This window comes from Colletotrichum spaethianum, assembly GCF_022836535.1.
Source record: "Colletotrichum spaethianum MAFF 239500 DNA, contig35, whole genome shotgun sequence".
Lineage (NCBI taxonomy): Eukaryota > Fungi > Ascomycota > Sordariomycetes > Glomerellales > Glomerellaceae > Colletotrichum > Colletotrichum spaethianum.
Window position 1 is genome coordinate 463,083 of NW_026054805.1, and position 17,040 is coordinate 480,122.

General features: G+C 55.2%; 8 protein-coding genes across 8 annotated transcripts; 6 read left to right on the forward strand and 2 right to left on the reverse strand.

Moving 5' to 3' along the window:
* Positions 1-1,216: 1,216 nt before the first annotated feature.
* Positions 1,217-3,218, reverse strand: ColSpa_10465 (importin subunit alpha; the record flags this gene model as incomplete). The annotated part of the gene is made up of 3 exons (XM_049276677.1): positions 1,217-2,128; positions 2,185-2,694; positions 2,985-3,218. The coding sequence occupies 3 exons, from the start codon at positions 3,216-3,218 to the stop codon at positions 1,217-1,219; spliced, it is 1,656 nt and encodes a 551-aa protein (XP_049132634.1).
* Positions 3,219-4,436: 1,218 nt separating this feature from the next.
* On the forward strand, positions 4,437-6,587 carry ColSpa_10466 (protection of telomeres protein 1; the record flags this gene model as incomplete). Its single annotated transcript, XM_049276678.1, has 3 exons — positions 4,437-4,632; positions 4,654-4,790; positions 4,947-6,587. 3 exons carry the CDS (start codon positions 4,437-4,439, stop codon positions 6,585-6,587), a joined length of 1,974 nt encoding a protein of 657 aa, XP_049132635.1.
* A 380-nt stretch (positions 6,588-6,967) lies between these two features.
* ColSpa_10467 (uncharacterized protein) lies at positions 6,968-8,054 on the forward strand (the record flags this gene model as incomplete). Its single annotated transcript, XM_049276679.1, has 2 exons — positions 6,968-6,977; positions 7,333-8,054. 2 exons carry the CDS (start codon positions 6,968-6,970, stop codon positions 8,052-8,054), a joined length of 732 nt encoding a protein of 243 aa, XP_049132636.1.
* Positions 7,033-10,599, reverse strand: ColSpa_10468 (cohesin subunit psc3; the record flags this gene model as incomplete). Its single annotated transcript, XM_049276680.1, has 5 exons — positions 7,033-7,042; positions 7,282-9,884; positions 9,947-10,155; positions 10,214-10,506; positions 10,541-10,599. The coding sequence occupies 5 exons, from the start codon at positions 10,597-10,599 to the stop codon at positions 7,033-7,035; spliced, it is 3,174 nt and encodes a 1,057-aa protein (XP_049132637.1).
* A 995-nt stretch (positions 10,600-11,594) lies between these two features.
* On the forward strand, positions 11,595-12,584 carry ColSpa_10469 (putative urease accessory protein ureg-like; the record flags this gene model as incomplete). The annotated part of the gene is made up of 1 exon (XM_049276681.1): positions 11,595-12,584. One exon carries the CDS (start codon positions 11,595-11,597, stop codon positions 12,582-12,584), a length of 990 nt encoding a protein of 329 aa, XP_049132638.1.
* A 616-nt stretch (positions 12,585-13,200) lies between these two features.
* On the forward strand, positions 13,201-14,880 carry ColSpa_10470 (uncharacterized protein; the record flags this gene model as incomplete). The annotated part of the gene is given in 3 exon segments (XM_049276682.1): positions 13,201-13,648; positions 13,704-13,810; positions 13,825-14,880. 3 exon segments carry the CDS (start codon positions 13,201-13,203, stop codon positions 14,878-14,880), a joined length of 1,611 nt encoding a protein of 536 aa, XP_049132639.1.
* A 517-nt stretch (positions 14,881-15,397) lies between these two features.
* Positions 15,398-15,903, forward strand: ColSpa_10471 (FAD-dependent monooxygenase OpS4; the record flags this gene model as incomplete). Its single annotated transcript, XM_049276683.1, has 2 exons — positions 15,398-15,556; positions 15,625-15,903. 2 exons carry the CDS (start codon positions 15,398-15,400, stop codon positions 15,901-15,903), a joined length of 438 nt encoding a protein of 145 aa, XP_049132640.1.
* A 95-nt stretch (positions 15,904-15,998) lies between these two features.
* ColSpa_10472 (FAD-dependent monooxygenase OpS4) lies at positions 15,999-16,814 on the forward strand (the record flags this gene model as incomplete). The annotated part of the gene is made up of 1 exon (XM_049276684.1): positions 15,999-16,814. The coding sequence occupies one exon, from the start codon at positions 15,999-16,001 to the stop codon at positions 16,812-16,814; it is 816 nt and encodes a 271-aa protein (XP_049132641.1).
* Positions 16,815-17,040: the final 226 nt, after the last annotated feature.

The following is a 17,040-nucleotide window of genomic DNA, read 5'->3' on the forward strand; positions in this document are numbered from 1 at the left end:
TCAAGCCTGGCTAGTTGATGTCACCTTAGCTGGGTGAGCAAGCATACTCTCTACAAACGTGTATAGAGTACAAGGTCATGCGACGATCGTCGTCTTTTGTTGGGCTTTCGTGATGTGCAAGGGAAGGCTGAGCGCAAACGAGACCAGCAGCTTCAACAGCCTTGCATTTGCATTTGCACTTGGCCGAGGTCGGGTTTGTGTTGCTCTTCTCTAAGCCTATTCACCAGTGGAGGGGTGCAGCTTTAGGGGTGTTGCTAAGGTAATTTAGGGACCTTGTTTGAGAAGCCCCTGGCCGCCTAGAATGTCAGCCGAGCACGGGCCACAACAATCCGATATCCATCGCTGTCACTCTACAACAGCTGGGCACTTCCCTCGAAGTAATTCATCATTACTCAGATGTTGCTGCTGGTTGTATCTTCTGTCAATCTTGTTCTGAGGGGGCCGCAATCCGTGGACCATCTCATGTCGAATTCTAGGTGTTTCATGAACGTGCTCGTACTGGAGAAAGGTCACGAATGAAGTCACGATTAGAGTGCTTGCAAAATGTTGCTTTTACTGTTCATTCAACTTGACATTGACTTCCACGTATTGTGGAATATTGGCTGTGAACGCTGTAAAGCCAGATACCACTTGGTTCTGGCAGCAAAGCCATGTAGCCCGGTTCCTTCTCGAGAGTCAAGATGCACTAGCATCAATCAACTCGTCTCCTGTACAGCCGCTGCATCCATGACGAGGCATTGGGCGCTATGCCAAGTCTCCCGTTTGGGGGTGGTCCGCCTCCATGGCCATATGCGGCGTTGTTGGCCAGTCAGACCCTGGCCTGTAGCCGTGAAGCTGCAGGTCCGTCACCCGTGTCTGCTGAGTCTTGTCCTTCGGCCCATACCAGCGTTCTTCTCTCTTTCTGCCTACCAGGCTGGAGCTTTCAAGCTACCAAAGGACCTGTCGTCTCCCAATCGGGAATGTCTTTCAATCATTTCCATCAAGCCATATTAGAGAACGCCGATTGCACGTGTTGTGTATGTGTGGGGGATGTTGTGTAGCTGTCAGCCCAGCAAGATACGTAATGCCTCGCTGACAGACAAGGGGATGAGTGACGGTTGGTGCTGTGGGTTAGGGGGTAATTGGGGGGGGGGGCTGTTTTGGGGGGATTGATCCAATGTCGGCAAGTTGCTGGACAGCAAAAAGCACGTCTAGGGTCGTTGTCAATTTGATAGTTTTACATGTCCATCGAGTCGCCACCGTTGGCAAAGCTGAAGCCGCCTTGCTGGGGAGCTGCGTTGGTGCCGAACCCGAAGGTTCCGTTGGGGCCAGTACCCTGGGCCATGCCCTCATCCGCGTTCTCCTCCTCGTCCGAGAAGTACTTCTCGATAATGTTGTAGGCCTTCATATAAATCTCCTCGTTGGCGTTGGTCTGGCATTCGTGGATCTTCTCCATGCCACCGCACTCCTCGATGAACAAGGCGTAACGGTTGATGGAGTCAGGACCCTCACCAGCGGCCTGCTTGTCGAGATCGCCAACCTTGAGGATGTTTTCCAATCCATCCAAAGCGACCTGAATGATCTTGTTGTCGGGGCAGGCCAGGAGATCGCACAGAGGCTTGATGCAGCCTTGAGAAACGAGGTAGCGGATTTGCTCAGGCTTCTGCAGACCACCCGAGGTGGCGTTGCTGATGGCCCAGCAAGCCTCCTTACGGGTCTTCAGGTCGCCGTTGGACAGGAGGTGGATGAGGGGCGGAATGATGTTGGCGTCGATAACCGATTGAATCTGGGCCGAGTTACCAGCGGTGATGTTGGAGATCGTCCAGCACGCCTCCTTGCGGATGCCATCCTTGTTGGAGCTGAGGAGCGACAGGAGGCAGGGCAGGGCGCCGCAGTTGATGATCACCTGGGTCTGAACGTCGTCACCGGTGACGATGTTACCAACGGAGCGGAGGGCAGGTGTCTGGACCGAAGTCGAGGCGTGCATGAGGAGCTCGACCAGACGGCGGGGAATGCCTGCCTCAATGACAGCCTGGATCTTGTCGTTGGACCCGTCGGAGAGGTAAGAGATGGCCCAGCAGGCGTCGATAAGCACCTCATCATCCAAAGAGTAAACAAGCTTGGAAAGCACAGGGAGCGCGGGCGCAATCTGCATGACGTTGTTAGACTATGGTAGCGAACTGGCGTTCAAAGGGGTTGACTTACAGTGTTCCAGTCGGGCTGCGGAGTCTTGCCTCTGCAAAAATTGCTCAGGGTCCAGGTGGCGTTGCGCAGCATGCTGAGCTTCCGGCTGTCGCCCAGAAGGGCCAGGAGAGGCTTCAGGGCACCGCAGCTGAGAACATAGTCACGGCAGTGAGGGCTGTCACCGGCGATGTTGCCCAGGGCCCACACAGCCTGTTCCCGCACATCGGGCTCAGGGCTGGCCAGAAGCTCGACAAAGATGGGGACCGCACCAGCCTCGATAACGACCTGAGTTTGCGTGGCGGAGCCGGAAGCAATGTTGGTCAACGCCCAGGCAGCCTCGAACTGAACAAGAGTATGGGGGGATCGCAGGAACTCGACGAAACGGCTGACGACACCAGTCTTGATTACCTCTTCGATAGGAGGGTTGCGCTCCTTGGACAACAGCTTCCGGAACTTGGTGGTTGCTTGGATCTGGAGGTCGATCTGGTCCGAGAAAACACCTTGGACCATCTGGGGGAGGTCCTCGTTAAGCTACGGCCGGTCAGCATCTTGCATCTCAACGACAAGCAATTAGGAAGGATGAAGAAAAAAATCGGGTTTGCTCCTTGGTGCATTTATCGTCTCGAGCACGCAGCGCCAGCTCGAGACTTAATGCGCTCGAGGGCTGGACCAACTCGCGCAGAAAAAGGGAAGTGGGGCAGCGGCAAGGCGCCCTGGCAACAGGAGGGGGAAAATAAGACGAAGGGTGCAGCAGTATTGGCGGGGTTCCAACAAAGACGAGTTTGGGGGCGGCGACGGCGCAAAAAGGAAGCAAAACTCACCTGGGATTCAGTAGGAGCGGTATCATCGTCGCTGTCGGGAGCGGCTCCAAGGGAAGCACCAGGTCTGTTCTCGCCCGTGCCAATACCGCGGCGCTTGGCCAAGTTCTCCTCTCTCTTCGCCTTGCGGATCTCGACTTGCTGCTCCTCTCTGCGGCGGCGGAGCTCCTCAGGCTTGAAGGTGCTCTTCGCCTTGAAGTTGGTACGGCGATGCTCGGGGATGTAACGATCAGCCATGTTTGCTGTCGTGTCGGTTGATGTTGGTGCTAGACAGTGTTTTCTGGCCGTCCGTCAGGAGAAGGAGGGGGCAAAGGTAGTGTTTTGGTGGTGACCGATTTGGGAAGGCTTCACGTAAAGAAGCGTCTCTTATCGAGAGATGCTCCCTTAATCGTATTGCGCAGTAGTAAAAGGAAGGTAGAGTTGCGCGATGTCAACACGAAAGATCCTGATCCGGTTGCCAGATCGCTTGGGAGAAAAGTTGATGCAGACGGAGGGGTGGGAAATTTATGGTGATGGGGGGAAGATGAATGGAAAGTTGGGGAGGAGTGAGAGAGAGCGGGTCGAAGAAATGGAAAAGTGCAGGGCCCTTTCCAGAGCCCAATGGGGACCGAGACGTATCGATGACTTGCGTCTTGCCTTGCCACAAGGGCTAGTAGGAGGTACCAGCTACTGCACTGTCCTTGGTAGGTGCATAGGTGCCGGTGGCCGCAAGCGAACTTTTTTTGGTTTTTTGCACTGCTCCTGTTGGAAGAGAGGGGAGGGGGGGCAGACTGAGCAGTGAGTGAGTGACCTTTGCACCGGTTAGACACCTCATTTGTCTACTGTCCTTCACCATCATTCAATAGCTGAGTCAGGGAGAGATGGTTTAATTCAATAGTGAGTCAAGTGCTCTCATAAGAGATTGCCGCCCCACCATGGCTTTTTGCATGCTGTGTTCAGCCTGGTTTCCCAGGGGATTATGTCATGAGCCGCTAACAAGGCAACTTTCCCCACATCCACGGGCTGCTCTTTCCTTTGAGGTTTGAAGTTCGCCCAGGCTTCCACGTCCTCCCCTCTGACAGCGGCCGCCAGGTGTCGGTCTCGACACTACAGCCCCTTGCTAGAGCTGGAGCTGGAGCTGTGGTGCCCCCTTCGAACTGTCCGTGCACATGCTGGCAGGGCAGGACAAAGCAAATGCTCCCTCTCGCAAGCAAGCCCGGCAAGTGGCAGACATCACGTTCATGGAGAGGGAAGCTCAACGCGTCCCCAAACTTTGGAGACGCGTCGACAGCCAAGAAACACACGCCAACAACACAAGACTAAAACCTTTGACAATTGTTGAATCTCCTGCCAATATCCTTCACTGAGAGCTTCTTTTAGCGATAATCTGCACTGTACCTTTTTTTGCGCCAGGGTTTCAGTCTCGCTTTTGAGATCACATGTCCTGACTTATACGTCTGACCAACACAGCTCACCATGACAGTACCTGATGCCGGTACAACCATGGATCTTCCAGGAGGCTTTACGAGTATTGCAAACCTTCTGGACGAAAAGATCACCGCGGGAAGTTTTGTCGATATCATCGGCATCGTCGTGGACTTTCAAAAACCCATTCCTACCAAGGGAACAGGCACGTCGCAAGACCCCGTAGTGGATGGTGCAGCAATTCGAAGTGGGCGCTGACCCTTACCAGACTATAAAGCCACGATACGACTCTTCGATTTTTCAGGCATGGAAGAGTACAAGGACATAGAGTTCAATCTCTTCAGGCCTGAAAATGAGATGCCTGACGTTGGGTCAGGGGATATCGTTGCCATCTACAGGGCGAAAGTAAGCTACGCCATCGCTTTTCACCAAAGATATCCGTTTCATTGACACCTCTGTCAGTACCAGAGATATCGCAGCAACTCCTTGTCTCTCATAACGAATTTCAGTACAGCCGTCCATGTGTACCCAGCGGCCAGTCTGCCCCCCAGCCCTGGACAGCCAGCATCACGCCCCTTGATGCTCTCAAAGCAGGACGCGAGTCGCAAACCCGCCCTGAAAGACGAAAAATACATGTCCTGGCTCTTTCACAACGTCGACAAGAGCTTCATACCTGATGTGGAACAGTTCAATATTCAGGCCACACGCTCACTCAATGTCAAGAATAAACTTTGTGAACTGAAAGATGCCAAAGATGGTACTTTTCATGACATTATTGCCCAAGTTGTCCAAGAACCCCACGACTATGGCGACAAGATTCGACTCTATGTCTCGGACTACACCGAGAATTCTGGCTTCTTCAACTACATGAGGACCGGTCAGCCCGGCGATAATTCCAGAGACGGTGACCCGTACGGTTACACATCCGGCAAAGCCAGCACATCGTCAAACTGGAACGGCCCTTTGGGGAAGAAGTCTCTCCAGGTCACCTGTTGGGAGCCACATGCAACTGTCATCAGAAAAAGAGTCAAAAATGGTTCTTGGGTTCATCTACTCAATGTCCAGTTCAAGTTTGGTTCAAACTGCCAGAACCTCGAGGGTTATCTTCGCCAAGATCAGAACGCTTTCCACAACAAGATTTATGTTGACGTCCTTGATCCATCCGAGCAGTCCGATTACATTCACCCGAGCTTGAAGAATGCCATCAGACGGAAGAGGGACTGCGAAAAGGAGGAAAAAGCTCAGCGCAAAGGCCTGCAATCAACCCAGGCAACGAGCAAGAAGCGCTCGAAGGCGGACCAACCAGAGGACAAGCGTCCGAACGCAAAGCAGAGACGCGCCATGCAAAGGGCTCAAGCTGCAGAAAAGGCAAAGCAGGGTGAAGCTCCTATAGAGGTCCATCTCAACTCGCAAGTCGTCGCGGAACATCCCGAGCAGGCGATAGTCCCCGTGTCTGTCATTCTGGAACCAACAAAGTACGAGACCACTTACCAAGGTGCTCCCCTTTTACTCGACCTCCCCTTCAACTGTGCTAAATACCGCACCAACGTACGCGTAATCGACTTCTACCCAAACAGGCTCCAGGATTTTGCCCGTCCCCGCCGCAAGCAAACAGAATACGACGTCCTCTCGGACTACTCTGGGGAAGAATCGGAGTCGGAGTCGAAGACAAAAGGTTGCACACTCGATAGTCACATGAGTAGCAGCGACCAAGTTTGGGAATGGCACTTCGCTCTCCGTCTCCAGGATGCCACAGCCGTGGCTAACGACCCCAAAAGCCGGAAAGAAAACAGCTTCTGGGTCGTGGTACGTAACATGGACGCGCAGCTTCTGACAAATCTGGACGCCTGCGACCTCCGCGTGAGTCCCGACGAGCTGGCACAGCTGCGGGAGAAGATGTTCATCCTCTGGGGCGATCTTGAAGAGAAGAAGACCAAGGAATTGGCAAACAAGAGCAAGAAGCAAAAAGGCACCGTGGGTAAGAAGATGGCGAACGATCGGCCGCTAGACAGTTCCGACAACGAGGGACCCGGCGCGCCGTCAAAGGAGACCGAGGCTATTTCGAACCGGCCTTTCGCCTGCTGCATCTACCAGTATGGCATCCGGGTCAAGGAGTCGAATCCAGACAAGGCGAACGCAGGCGAAAGCAAGCGATGGAAGCGGATGTTTGGGCTTTTTGGAACCAAGATTTGTTACAAATAAGGGCACAGAGCAGGAGTTCTGTTTTGATACGGGATACGGATCGATGGTCCTCGAGGGCGGGGGGACAGGGGCCGTCATGGGCGCAAGAACAGACTTGTACGGAACGGGAATACCTTATGAAATCGTGTCGTATTAGCTACCATAGGAGCTAACTATCTTTTGAACCCTTTCTAACGCCATGAGTCAAATGAGCCGCTCCAGGACTGGCGCCTTCGATTCGCCGTCACCATCCGCCGTCACCCTTCCACGCAGAAGCAATATGTGAAGGCGTTCCATAAGCAAGCAATCCCACGCCAGCGCACAAACACACAACGCAGGGGATAAGAACGGTCTCTCCAAGCCAGAAGAATCATTATATGAACAGAGCAAAAAAGTCCGAAATGTTTGTGTGTTTGCCCTCCAGCGGTCCAAAGTCGAAAAAGGTCCCGTTTAGTCGCCCAATACATCATCGTCGTCTGCGTCATTATTGGCAGGAGCCTCCTCCACGTCAGGCTCCTCTTCTTCCTCTTCCTCCAGCAATTCTCGTCGGCGGAGGTCTTCCTTGGAACCCTCTTCCGGCTCAAGTTCGGGTTCCTCGAAAACGTCTTCCTCGTCGTCATCGTCGTCGTCGACGACGATCTCCTCGCTGCGAGCGGGTTTCGCTGCGGCCGGCTTGGCCGACGTCTTCGCCCTTTGCGCTTGCTTTTTGCCGTACAGGTGCTCCCGGACCTTGGACGGGTCGAGGTAAGCAACCACTTCAGCAAAGTTCTTGCCGAGCCTGCCCTGATTTCGGAGGAGACGCTTGCGAAGCGTCCCGGCGTGAGGCCCTGTTTGGTCCAATACCTTTTGGACGATGGCGAGCACGAACTTGGCAGCCAACTCACAGAGGGCCTTCTCAGACTTGAGTTCAATGGCGAGCTTCTCCTCTTGAGTAAGACCCTCGTCTTCATCCTCCTCGTCGTCGGAGTCATCATCATCCATGGGCTCTTCGTCTTCGGCCGGCTCGTTGAGAACCTTCTTTGTCCGCTTGGCAAAGCTCCGCTCAACACCGTCGTAAATGGAGATGAGCTCAGGCAAGAGCTTGGGCTCGAGCTCATGTGCAAGCCTCGCGAGCTTCTTGTAGTTGGCGTTTCCGCGAGACTCTTCCGTCCAGTTACGCAAGGAACCGAAGAGGACGTGAATATCGCAAAGAGCACCAGTGGCGAAAATGCGAATTTCGTCAATTACAGCTCGCGACGACAAAGTCTTGATCAGACCCGTGTCGTACTTTTTGCGCAGGACGGCGATTCGGTCCACAATGGAGTCAGGGATTTCGGTTTCGCTTTGGATGAACTTCTGAAAGCTCCGCACCTTCCACATGAAGTAGAACTGAATGCCCTTGATTGCAAAGGACGTGACCTCATCTTCCAAGTCATCAACTTCGCTGGGTTCATTGAAAGTGCCCCGACGGACAATGTTGACCAGGATATCGATCGTGGACGACATTGAATCAGCCGCACGACCTTCGGTTTCGAGGACCTCGGTGCAATCAGAGATGCGAGCAAGCTCACTGATCTTCATGAGCACGGTGGAAAGTGCCGTCAAATGCTCCTCTTCTAAATTGCCGCGGATGGTAAGCTCGCACGTTTTGTCGAAACTGCGCAATGTGTTGATGACGTTCTCCCACAGAACTGCGAGCCTTCCATCAGTCAGCTCCTCGAGCTCGTCATACTGACGAGAATGGAGGAGAGCAGCAGCAGCTTCAGAAACAACTCTCTTATCGTCATGCCTGTTGAACTGCGTGCTAATCTCGTCCAATAACTTCTCATACTTCGTTGAATCTTGCCGTAATGTCTGGAAAACCTCCAGATCTAGGAAGTGCTCCATGCGCAGGACAATAGTGGCGGTGGTAGGATCAGCCCCGAACTTGTTGAGAAGTTGCGGGATCACCGTCGCCAGCTCCAAGGCTGTCTCTTCTTGAGCCTCGGTAACTTCCGGGCGACCACTCTTCTTCTTGTTTTTCTCAATCTCGGTAGTTTGGAGCATCGACATCTTGACTGCCGAAGCCAGGACTTCTAGTAAAATGGCCTCCTCTGACCCCACAGGCCCAACAGCTTTCTTAAAAGCAATCTCGGTGGAGGCGCCATGTGACTTGGACCTGGACCTGGAGCTGACAGTATGATCGTAAAGCAGATATCCCGCCAGCACCTCCCACTGTTTGACGTAGGGTACCTTTTCGAAAAGAACCTGGGAAGCGAGCGATATGCGGGTGTCAGGAACACTCGCCTGCGTGACATCAGCGGCAACGGCGAGACCTTGAGAGTTGATGTCTTGCTGCTCGCCCTCGACCTGCGCATCGAACGCCGCCAGATTCTCGGCTAGGCACTTGATGTTGACCCAAGCGCTGCGAGGCGAGTCGTAATCATCCTCCTCGATTTCGCCAAAGAGCTCATCCAGGGCATCCTGACCGCCGAGCTCTTCCATCTTGCTTTCGATAGAATCTTCGACGCAGGAGACAAAGAAATTGACAACGGATTTCCTAATCCTGGAGTCGCTGTCGAAAATGAGCTTGCCGATCGAGTCAACCTCGTCCGGCTCCAGCATCCCAGCATCCCGGAGGACGTTGATAACAGAGATGGCCGCGACGCGGACAGATACCTCGGCGTCCTTCGTGGCAATCTCAATGAGGCGGGGTCGGAACCGGTCGATGAAGTGGCCTAGCGGCTGGATATCCTTCCTGAAGATGCGTGCCAACTGTCTGAGGACTTCTTGTCGGGTCGAAGAGACTACGTCCGACAGCATCCAGCCGAGGTAGCGTAGATACTCGGGTTGCATGAAGACTGTCGGTTGGCCAATGATCCAAGACCCCAAGGCCTCGACACACTCGGTCCGGATACGCGGGTCAATATCTCGGTATCTGTGGATAAATGTGGTGTCGAAAAAGTCCTTGATATGATGGCCGCATAACTCTCTGTTGTTGTTGGCTTCGTCAAGGGTGCGCTGCATTTCCGCCAGCTTCGCCTTGTTCTTGCCCCTCTTGGCTTGGTTGATTTGTTGTTCGATCGCAGTAATCCGAGAGTCCAGGGTGTTTGCGACGTCGATTAAGCCGTGCACAAGGGAAAGGATAACAGTGGTCGCTGTGTGCCGGAACGGACGAAGTGATGAAGTCGACATGGATGCTATCCAACGGACAAGGTTTTCCATCAATGTCGCGTCGTTGTACAGGATATCAGTCTCGTGAACGCTACGCACAACGGCCCTGAAGAATCCGGTCAAGAGGTCGCGAAAAGCCTTGGTATTTTTCGCCCTGGAGATGAGAGGGTACTCCGTTACTTGCTCCTACCCTAGGTTAGCACTCAAGCCCGTACAGTAGAGTCGCATAGAGGGTTGAGCTTCCATACCTCTTGGAAGAGATCCTGAAGCTCGGTCAGGCGAGCCTGACAGTTATCAGGGTCACGGACGTCGTCTTCGGTAATTTCGAGATCGCAGCCGGAGCATTGCAGCACGAGATTGACCAGCTCGACGACAGCAAGAGCATCGTTTGCCTGGTACCTAGTCTGCCACTTGTCGGCAACTTCATCTGAGGGCAACCCCGAGCCAAAGACGTCGGCTGTAGAGACGTGTCAGATGATAGGACTGTGAACAACATTCCAGGGTGGTTGGCTTACCATAGAGGCCCTCCCCTTGCTTGTTAGCGGCAGAAATTCTCACCGATTTCTTCGGACGAGATGGCAGGCTTGCCGAATGGGCAACCCCGTTTGTCTTTGGTTTCTTGGTCGCGGGCTTCTTTACGCGGTTCCCTTGCGATGCGCCTGATCGCTTCTTGGGTCTGGCGCGAGGACGTTCGTCACCGCTATCGGCGGCGTCGCTCATCGTAGCATCCGTCTCGGGCTCGTCATCTTCGTTTCCTTCATCATCATCATCATCGTGCTCCAGGCCTCTTTTGCGCTTGGGGCGGTGACTGGTTCGGGGCTGAACTTTTCGGGGGCTCGCACGACGCGTCCAGATCGACGACGCGACGACTCGGGTTCGGGGATGCTGTCGCGCTCTCCATGTTGTCGCGCAATGGTGAAATGGTAAACTCGCTGAAATATGCAGATAAAGACAGCAATCGCGACAATTAGTTTGCGCCGATGAGCGAGGGTTCAGAAGAGTGGCGCATACGAGGGAAATTGTCGCGTTCAGTCGGTGCGTCTGTGTCGAGGATGTTTAGGTGACGAGCTCTCCAATTTCGCGGGTGGGAGGATGGACGGATTTGGGTGGATCGAAGTGGTGGTACCTGCCTTGTTCACTGTGCGAGGCACGCAGCTGATGCGCTAAACAACACTGTACGCCTGGCGCGGGAGGAAATGGAAGACAAAACGCAGGTACGTACCTTCTCATCGCCATCGACAGTCTATTTTGGAAACTCTCAACGCTGAGGCGCACGGAAGTCGTTAACCTACCTACACTACGTACAATTGGGCTCTTGAAGTCTACCCAAGGTAGAGCGACGTACGTGGCAGAGCCTACCTAGGTCACCCCGATAGTGCTTGTGCAGACTTGAAGTTCGGAGGTTGCCAAGCTTGGCTGTCATCGTTCTAGGCGGGCTGCTTACCTTGCCGAGTTTGAATACATCGATATTCCTAATTGGCTTGTTGATACATTCGAAAAGACAGCAATGTTGCGAGGGTGGTCTGGGGTCTTTCAAGGTCGGGTACCGTTATTTTGTGGCCTTCGTTGCAGAGGCCAGGGTAAGCTCGCCAGCGGCCATACAGTACGTACTCCGCATCTAGACTTTTCCTCTTCGCTGATGGACTTTGCTACACGCAATTTCTTGTATACCTAGTGTCATCTCATAGAAAAACAATCAACAGGGTGATTCGGCTGAGCATTTTATAGTAAGCGCCCGTCCCTTGACGTTTAGTTTCTCCCAAACAACGTGTACTCTCAGGACACTTCTGACTTTGCACAGTCCGCAAAGGACGCTGTTTACAGTCGGGAATGGCTTGTCGCATTTGCCCCTGAGACGCATCGAACAACTTTCAACCCGCACCAGTGTGGCCGACGATGGACTCCCCATTTCCAAAGTCCTCGTCGGTTGCCGGCGAGGGCGAGATCGTGGCTCAGCTGCTGCCGAACGGCCTCTCGGGTCTCAAAGCCATGTCGTACCAGTACCCTCTGAAACTCATCTCACCCACACCAGCAGCCGACCAGAAGAGTGTTTTGGTCTTTTTGTTGTCGTACGGCGGTGGACTTGTCGGAGGTGATAGTGTCAATCTGGCCATTCGCGCTCTACCAGAATCAAAGCTCAGCGTTGTTACTCAGGGTCACACAAAGATTTTCAAGTCCGCATCCCCCGACATCGTCACACGTCAGACACTCGAGGTCCATATCGAAGACAATGCCGGCATCTGTCAGCTTCCAGATCCAGTACAGCCTTTTAATGGGAGCGTGTACGAACAGACACAGATATTCACAGCGGCTCCCAGCGCATCTCTGTGTCTCCTGGACTGGGTGACGCAAGGCAGAATGGCACGCGGCGAGGACTGGAGCTTTGTCAAGTGGACAGGGCGCAATGAAGTCTGGTTGTCGGGAGAGAACCCAGAAAGCAAACCTCGCCTGCTCGTGCGAGACACGGTCATCTTGGACAGAAATAGCCAAGAATTGGTCGGCAGGTCATTAAGAGACTCTATGCATGGGAACGGGCTCTTTGGGACATTGATTCTTCGAGGACCGCAGATGCACGCACTAGGAAACTTCTTCCTCGACGAATTCGGGGTTTTGCCGCGGCTTGGCGCGAGGGATTTCAGATCGGCAGAGACAAAGGCCAAGGAGGAGAGCAACCTGACGGATGATGAGTTATGGCGGGTGAAGCGCATAGAGATGGAGGCCAAGGATGGCATCTTATGGTCAGCAGCGAAGGTCAGGGGATGTGTCATTGTGAAGTTCGGAGCGAGCACTGTTGAAGCTGGGCGGTTGTGGATTGGCAGTATGCTCAGTCGGGAGGGCAGCGTCGCAAGACTGTATGGTGAACAGTCATTGATGTGTGTAAAATGAGACAACCTCAGAGGGCCAATAAAGTGCTTTCCAGAATCGAGCAAGTCAAGCTTGACTTGAGTGGTGGTGAGATCATCTCCAACCGTAAAGCATCCCAAAGATATGAATGCAGACTGGGTGAAGCCACCGAGAAAACAGTGCAAAACAACTACACCGGGTGTTCGTATGACTTCTTTCCAACCGAATTTCTGCTTTCTTTTAAGTAAGGATCGAGTGGTATCCTCTATGAGAGTCGTGGTAATGAGCGAACCCAGAATGATGCACATCTCATTTGTGCCTCAGCGCCCCTCCTTCTCTTTGAAAGCCACAGCACTGCAGCAAGTGACCAACGCGGGGTGACTCAACCCCACTTTGGGTGCAGCGATTCCGAGGGACATGGAAGAAAAAAAAGTGCAAGGGTACCTCCACAGACGTTTGGTCCCCCACCACGCTAAGGTAATCGAGCATCTTTTTCTCACGGCGGCGCCTGTGACTCTCCATCGACAACCATATTTCACAAATTTCCAAAGCCTCCACCCAGCCTACGACGACGGTAAACGTCCAATTGCACGACATAGCGACAAAGTAACAAAGTTTCTCCCGATACATCACCCTCACCCTATCGTCGTCAACTACCATGCCCGAGGGAACGACCCCGGCTCGAGGCGCCGGCAGGGCTCGCGGCCGAGGAGCGAGAGGCAGAGGTGCAGGAAGAGGAGCTGCTGCCAGTGTCACACCAAGTGCCGAGACGCCTGCGCCGACATCCAGACCTTCCTCGGCACTAGGCACTGCTTCGGCAACCGCAGGACCTTCCAGAGATTCCGCAACTCCTCGGCCAGCGCCCACGCGGGGCACCTCGGTCGGCAGATTTCGCCCCAAGGTCGTGCGCAGAGACGAGGCCGCAAGAGACGCCATCGCTCGACAAGAGTTGGAGAAAGACAATGCGAGGGCAAAGGCTGAGGCTCGAGCGCAAGCCCGGTCCCGAGGTCGTAGTCGGCGAGCTCGTGGAGATGCCATGGGTAGGGGTGGATTCATGTCGCGAACTGCTGTTGCTAGCGGCCCCTTCTCGCAAATAAACATTGAGGGTATGTCCGGCAGTGTCCCCGTGACGGAAGGTATAGAACTAACAACATTGCCTAGGAGGCGGAAGATCCGGAGGCTGGGGAGGTGGTGGTGGTGGCGGTAGCGGCGCCGGCGGTGGTGGTTTCTTCGGTGGCGGCGGAGGGGCAGAGCCAAGAGAGAAGGCGGTGGCTTTGGAGAGGCCTCTGGCCATCGCGAAGCCCGAATCAATGCCGACAGACTCGCCGGATACGCGGTTGACCGCGAGCCAGACTCCGACGACGAAGCGACCGCAGCTCTCATCAGCTCGAAGCCCGATAACATCTGGCCTATGGGTATTGCCCGAATCGACAAGAAGGAAGAGAAGAAGGTCATTGCGACCTCGGCTGAGCTTGAGGCAGAAGAACAAGGAAAGGCGGAAGAAAGTCTATGGGTTGACGGAAATGAGTCTTGGGCCGGCGCCGTTCCCCGGGTGGAGGAAGAGACCAAGGTATGGCATGCGGCACCCAAGGGCATGGTCCAGGTCAAGGCAGAACCAGGAGCTGAGCCAGGAGCCATGGATATTGCGCCGGTTGATTTCGACCCCCGAGTCAAATCCTCGACCCCTGAAGCCGAGGAGAAGATTACGCCTGAACCGAAGACGAAGAAGCCAGCGGCTGACCCCGAGGTGGAAATGATTACACACGATATGCAACTTTTATTGGGCGAGCTGGGCACTGTTTCCGACGAGAACTCAAAAGCACCCGAGGCCGAAGCTGTACAGGACAAGGACGGCCGATTATACCTCTTTCAATTCCCGCCCCTGCTCCCACCCTTACATCCTGCGACGGCGCCCAAGGTCAAGCCGGAGCCGGACGACGTTGTCATGCTGGACCAGCCTGGCGAAGCGGTCGATCTCACCAACTCGGATGAGAACATCAAAGCCAAGGCCGAGGAGGACAAGGACATTGACCTGACCGACATCAATCAACTTGTGTCCCAGGCCGGCATGATGGGCAAGCTCAAGGTCCGCAAGTCTGGCAAGGTCGAGTTGGATTGGGGTGGACGAACTCTAGAGCTCAGCCCAGCGGCGGGGATGAACTTCTTGACCACGGCAGTGATCGTGGAGGAGTCGGACGAAAAAACGAAGCAGGGTGTCATTGGCGGCGACAGCATTGGTATGGGCAAAATCATGGGCAGATTTGTTCTCGCACCCACCTGGGGCGACGAAGAAGAATGGGAAGTCGACCCGGATGATCTTGTTGTCCCCAACGAGTAGGGCTGAGAGTCGGCACCAATGAACGAGCACGACACGGCATTACCACCGCTGGCGACACACACCACTGCTGTGTCGGCGGATGGGATGGAAGGAAGACATAGAAACAAAGGAAGCCAGTGGCCTCGACGCTAGGTTTCCGGGGGGCGGCGGATAGACAAAAGAGAAAGATACCCTACATTAGTTCGCAATGCAGCTAATGGGACGAACCTGAGGGACGGCGTCGTCCCGTCGGTCTTCCCCACACTCCGCACATGAGACCCTCCGTGAGCCCAACCCCCAAGCCGCGGCAACGGCGTCTTTTTTTCCTGAGGTGTATCTTCAGGGCCCATTACGACAGTCTCCTTGATCCAGCCTCTCCAGAAATGGTCTTTCGAGTTGATAACGGTGAGAGGAGATCATTGTAGAATGTTGGCTGTCGCTCCGCGCACCACATTTGCACAATCAACTCAGTGACCTACCTCAATTTACTCACACGGCGCTACCCGCGACTTCGCGTGAGTGACCGGAGCCATCCAACATGAGCGCAGAAGCAGGATCCAACGCCGCGGGTCCTCTCCATGTCATAATCATCGGCGCCGGCCTCGCAGGCCTGGCCACCGCCCTCTCGACAAAGCTGGCAAACCCTTCCCACCGCGTCACGATTCTCGAGGCCGTCAAAGAGCTTCAAGAAGTCGGTGTAAGTCGCCTTCTCACAACTCCTTTGCCCACCCTGCGGCGCCTTCCACTCACTAAACACAACCACAGGCCGGCCTCCAGCTCACCCCCAACGCAACCCGCCTCCTCGAAGCCTGGGGCCTGAACCCGACCCTTGACCCCCTCGCGACCCGCCCGTCGACTCTCTCCGTCCACCGCTACGACGGCACCCGCCTTCTCGCCCATGAGCCGCAGCTACAGGAAACCATCCAGTCCCGCTACGGCTATCCCTTCTGGGGCTCCACCGCGTCGAGCTCCAGCGCGCCCTTGTCGACCGCTGCACCGCCCTTGGCGTCGAGATCCGCCTCTCCTCGCGCGTCCGCTCCGTAGACTTTGACCGCGCCGTCGTAACCCTCGACCACGAGGACGCCGATGCCGCCTCCGGCTCCACAGTCGCTGGCGACGTTGTCGTGTGCGCCGACGGCATGTGGTCCGCCACCCGCGCCCAGTTCCTCAACCGACCTTCACCTCCGGCGCTGACCGGCGACTTGGCTTTCCGGATCGCGATCCCGATCGATTCCCTCAAGGGCCCCCACAAGGCCGAGCTCGAGGCCTTTATCGAATCCGAAACGGTTCACTTTTGGATCGGTCCGCAGTCCCACGGCGTCTCCTACACCGTGAAGCAGGGCCGCATGCTCAACCTGGGCCTGCTATCCCCGGACAACCTCCCCGAGGGCTCGACAAAGGTCCTCGGCGACGTCGAGGAGATGCGCTCCCTCTTCTCCAGCTGGGACCCCCTCCTCCGAAAGCTCCTAGACCAGGTCGAGAGCGTCCACAAGTGGAAGCTCTGCTGGATCGAGCCCCTCGACCAGTGGGCCAGCGCCGACGGGTCCTTCTTCATGGCCGGAGATTGCTGCCACCCGATGCTGCCCTATCTCGCACAGGGCGCAAACTCCTCCCTGGAAGACGGTGCCGTGCTGGGCTACCTCCTCGGGAAAGTCGGTGGGCGTACGACAAAGGCCGCGCAGCTCCCCGCGGCCGCGGCCATGTATCAGCGCCTGCGGATGGGTCGCGGGCAGCGCATCGTCATGGAGTCGTTCCGGCAGCGCGACGACTTCCATATGCCCGACGGCCCCGAGCAGGAGCGCCGCGACGAGGTTATGGCCGCGTCGTTGCAACCGGGAGGGGAGCCGCAACCTGGGTTCCCGTCGCGGTGGACGTGTCCCGAGATCCAGGGGTTTCTGTACTCGTATGACGCATACGCAGAGGCGGAGAAGGCGTACAATCAGGACCCGTATTAGATGGTTCAAGGCGTTTGGTCGCCATACTTTCGTCTATAGGCGGGCGCTTGGCTCTCCCTTTTATCCGGGCTGGCTTGTGTGCCCGCACCAAGCGATGTGGTTCAATGTACATTCTGCCTTCACCAGACGCCGTAGCGCTCTATCCTTCATCTCCGTGATCTCGTCGTTTGCCCTGTCGAGTCACTTTTTCCCATCCGAAACCCATGCCGGACCTTTGTACAGATAC